Source organism: Gavialis gangeticus, unplaced genomic scaffold, assembly GCF_001723915.1.
Source record: "Gavialis gangeticus isolate Ggan-Ray unplaced genomic scaffold, GavGan_comp1, whole genome shotgun sequence".
In the NCBI taxonomy this organism is placed as follows: domain Eukaryota; kingdom Metazoa; phylum Chordata; order Crocodylia; family Gavialidae; genus Gavialis; species Gavialis gangeticus.
In genome coordinates, this window is record NW_017729032.1 from 193,749,132 (window position 1) to 193,753,777 (window position 4,646).

Genomic DNA, 4,646 nt, shown 5'->3' on the forward strand with positions numbered 1-4,646 from the left:
CGGACTAGATGATCTGCTCAGGTCCCTTCCGACCCTAGAAACTATGAAACTATGAAAATGGTTTATGTGCAATGAACTTCTATTTTGTTACAGGTTTAAACCAGTTTCCAATAACTTAAACTGGTTTATTTGTAAACTCTGTCCCTAGCCTGAAAGACTTAACTGTTTCCTCGTCAACTGCAAAAAAAAAAAAAAACCTCTCCAGCTTTCCTTTGACAAATACTCTTTACTGATATAAAAATCTGCAAAATTAAAATTTAGGACGTCAGTGAACACATCTGATATATGCTGCACTACTACATGTTATATTATCTGGTCTTACATTCCCCTCAACAACATCTCCAGTTTGCTGCTGGCCTAGGTCTAGTGCCTTGGTGAAAATAGGAATTAGGCTGGAATGACACTGTTTGAGGTTGGTAGGCTGTCTATAAACTGAGATGGGCTTGTCCCCCAGGGCTACCTTTAGACTGTCGTCATTTTCCAGAAGGGGATCCACTTGTACCCCTTCATCAACAAAGACCACATTATCACTGAACCAAATAACACAGATTATAACATCTGAGGTCCATTCAACTGCTCCTTTATCGAAGTCATATATTCCATCACCTGCTTAGAGTGCCCCTCTGCTGTCTATATTGGACAGCTGGGGTGATCTTTATGTGAAAGAACAAATGAACACCGATTTGACTTAAATTCCATGAAGATATACAAGCCTGCAGTATAACACTTTAACCTCCGTGGACATTTCACCACTAAACACAGAGTAGCTCCTCTTAGACCGCAAGTCTTTAAAAAACAACCTGAATGGGAAATTGCAGAACAATAAATCACTGATGGACTGAATTGTGTTAAGTATGGTTTAAAGCAGTGGTGCCCAACCTTCTGGCCCCTTGGGCCAGATAAGTGGTGTGAGAGTTGGTCCACAAACCAGATCCCACATGGTACTGTACACATCTGAAAGATTCAAATAGGTATCATATGGTCCAACGCTTTATTAAAGGTTTCAGGTGACCCTTGTAATGGCATGAAAAGCAATTTGGTTTATCATACCTGCACACATTTATTGTTTTGCTTTGTTTTTTTTAAATGGCATCCCCTGACGTTTTCTGTAGTATTCAGGGGAAATATTGCTTCTTTTGTCATTCCATTTAAACAACAAGAGTTATTTAAATTGCTTAACAATTTTATCCTTTTAATTTGAACAATTGCATTAAGATGGAATAAGGAAAAGCACAGAAATAAGAACTGTAAATAGCCATAGTCAATATTATTTATACTTACTTGATATAATAGGGCACTTTGTTTGGTGAGATTGCCCTCTCCCAGGGACCCTGGACAGAAGCTGTTAAAGGAAACAGACAAACAAACAAATAAATAAAAGACAGATGTGGAGGTCAAGTTCAAAGCAAACAGGAAAGACAACATTAATCTTCAGAATTACAATTTTACACTCGGCCACACTGATATGGGTCTGTTTGCTCAGTTGCCCATGAAGGCAGGAAGGATTAACCTGCTGTTCTGAAATTTCTGTCCTAATCTGAGTGAAATTGAACTCATTCAGCTGCAAAGATAAATGCAAAAACCTCCTTGACTGCTAAACTTAAAGAAGAGATAAGAAGCTGAACAAGCAGCCTATCTGTTTTATTGGTGTGTTCTTTTATGGGGTTCCACTTGCTAATGCTTTTCTGTGCTTTCTGGTGTTTTTTCTTCTGTTTCCTAGTTGATCCACTGTTTTCAACCTTATAGGAACAAAATTACACCCTTGTTTACTCTCTATTTTGAATGAGGCTCAACTAAGACACTTACCAGCCCAGTATGTTGTTTATTTTCTTGTTTGTTTGTTTTAAGTAGAGACCAATTTCATTTTTATTTCCTACATTATTAAATGTGCACGTGTTTTATTGGCTTTCAATAATGGCAAGCAGCGGAGAAATACCAGCATGATCACACAAAAGTGTTAAAACCAAAAGAGAATAGCACTACATAATAGCAATTCTCTCAACCTAGACTAGCAGAGCGTTAAAAACCAATGTCAGCTTACAGTAGAGGGGAAGTCTTTTATAGCAAACTTTTTTTTAAATAAAAAAGAGTATGGCAAGACATCATTTTGAATAATGAAAACTCATTATCCAATAGCCAATGCCATGTGGTCTGAGCTTTAATCTAAAAGTTGGAACAACTCATAGATGTTATATACTCAGTAATGTTTTTTATATCTCTGTTTGATAGTATATCCCCTTTCTTTACACATAAGACCTTCTGGCCCATGTGACCATCCTATGAAGATCCATACTGTTTGTCTAGGAAAGTTATGGTTACCTGGACCCAAAACGTAGCTAGCTGTTTGGTGCAGCACTTTAATCCCTGATTATACCATCACACTGCTAACACGTATATGCTTTCATTTTGATGTATATGTTTAAAGAATGCCTATTCAAAGCTCTAGGGGTTTCAGCAGATTTAAAATACAAATGAAAAATAATCCACACTTCACATAACTGCAAAAGTTAACCAGCTAAATAAAACCACATCATCCACCACCAATGCACCAACCTTCTGTGTCTCACCGCACACAAGAAACTCAATAAAAAAAATACTAATGAAACAAGTTAAAGGTTCTAACATCTACTTAAAAATAGTTACATGGAATTAGACCATCATTACATGAATGCAAATAAATGGATAAAGAGGAGGGATTTAAAAGAAGGCTGGAAGGTTTTATGGAACTCAAGATGAGGGAGACAACAATCAGATAGATGGGCAGCGTGAGAGAACTTGAGACAGTCTGAAAAGGAGAATGACAGGCAACCAAATATGAAATATAGATTACAGCTGAGGGCAAAGAGTTTGGAATAGATTTAGATGGCCCTGAGAAAATAGTGAAGAAGAATCTGGGGGTGAGAGAGGGGAGGAAGGTGGAAGGGGGAGGGAACGAGCAGATAGGAAGGAAAATGAATTTGGCAACAACAGTTTAGATAGATTGAAGAGTTATGGCACAGCTCCATCAGTACACACCTTTCCAGAGCCATCACTCATTCTCCTTGCACTCCACAGCATCTGCAGAAAAAATTATGGATGCCTTTTCCATGGATGGAGAAAGAGTTTGATGCATTCTCTTCCTATTGCATACTTTCATATTGTTTGCCTATTACACATACCCAGTTAATATAAATGCTTGGTGCAGATGGCATGGTGCAGTTGAGAAATTGCACACACTGAATGTTGAGGGTAAAACACTTCCTCGAACACAGTGTCCATCCTGCACTTGGAATGGTTGACTTTTGCCATCCTTATTTATGCTGAGTAGCAAGATAGTGCAGAAGAATCGTATTACTTTCAAGTTGCATGAAATTAGGCAGTAATCACTGTGAATAAGGAAAGTAGAATTTGGATATCAGTGAAGTTGGCTCCTACAGAAAGTATCATGTGATCATGTATTTGAAATGCATAATATATATTTACACAGAAAGTAAAGCTCCAGCATATATATGTACATATTTGCATACACATATCATTAAGCATATTTATACATTGCAGTACATTATTTAGACTGTAAATTCTTTATAGCAAGGATCATCCTTTTATTTTGTGTTTGCATATATTTTAGCACAAAAGTCTACATTTTTGGCCTAACACTATTGTTCAGAGATGCTTTGCTGTTTGTGATGGCAGGAGTAATGGTGAACGTAGCAATAACAATATTAATGGTAATATGATATTTGCCACCTTCCCAATATCTACAGCATAAATTAATGTTAAAGCATAATGCATTTTACAATTCACTTGGCTTCAAAAAGCATCCAAAGCTAATAATGCAAAATGCCTTGTACTATCTATAAATAAGAATTAGTAGAATATAATTCTTCTTACCCCACATATTTATGTTGTAAATTATCTCTCTTAGACTAAATAAAAATGTTAGTTTTTAATTTTCCTATCTAAGGCTAATGGATGGTATATAAACTGGTTTTAAAATATTTTGTTTACTGAGCCAGTATTTTCAAGGATTTAAAGATACTCCAAAATGACATTAATTTGAGGAGTCAAGTTGCCATTTAGGGACTAACAGTGAGTTAAAATAATAACCTCCCTGACACCAAATCACGCATTACAAATTACTTCCCTTTTCCCTCCTGCTATCATAAAGGTTAGTAAGCTACTACACCAAACCAAACCTTAGCTTTCATAATGGCAATACCTCTTAACTACATTCCATAAAAATGAAAGCAAATTCTAGTGATTTCTTTACTGAATATGTTAAGATTAGGATGGGTTTGCTACAACCGATCTGGAAGGGGAGTGTTTTTCCTTCATACCAGAATTAATTTGGGCAACAGTTCTGCAGTGGTAACTTACTATCCTAGAATCTTTGATATGATAGTATTCTTGATCCATTAAAATACACAAAACAAAATAACAACAACAAAAAGAAACCAAGAGCAGATAGTCTGCTTTCATCAAAACTAAGTGCTTTAGAAATAACAAACAATTCTATGATGTTCTGCATAATTGGATTTAGTGCTCCTTCAAGAGATTTTTGTGAGGCTGTCTGTAATATAGTTTTTGCTTTCCTGGATGATTCTAGTCTTGCATAAATTTGCGTTGACAAAATATGTGGTACCTTTTACAACTGTGCTGTGAGAATA

At 36.2% G+C, this 4,646-nt stretch overlaps 1 protein-coding gene across 7 annotated transcripts in view; it reads right to left on the reverse strand.

The window, feature by feature from the left end:
• The window catches only part of DMD (dystrophin), a 2,221,918-nt gene that overhangs the window by 211,114 nt on the left and 2,006,158 nt on the right, over positions 1-4,646 (reverse strand). For all 7 annotated transcript variants that reach the window (XM_019523954.1, XM_019523951.1, XM_019523950.1 and 4 more), the window contains one exon: positions 1,282-1,342. In XM_019523954.1, the coding sequence (XP_019379499.1) occupies positions 1,282-1,342 (61 nt within the window). The remainder of the gene's footprint in view (positions 1-1,281; positions 1,343-4,646) is intronic.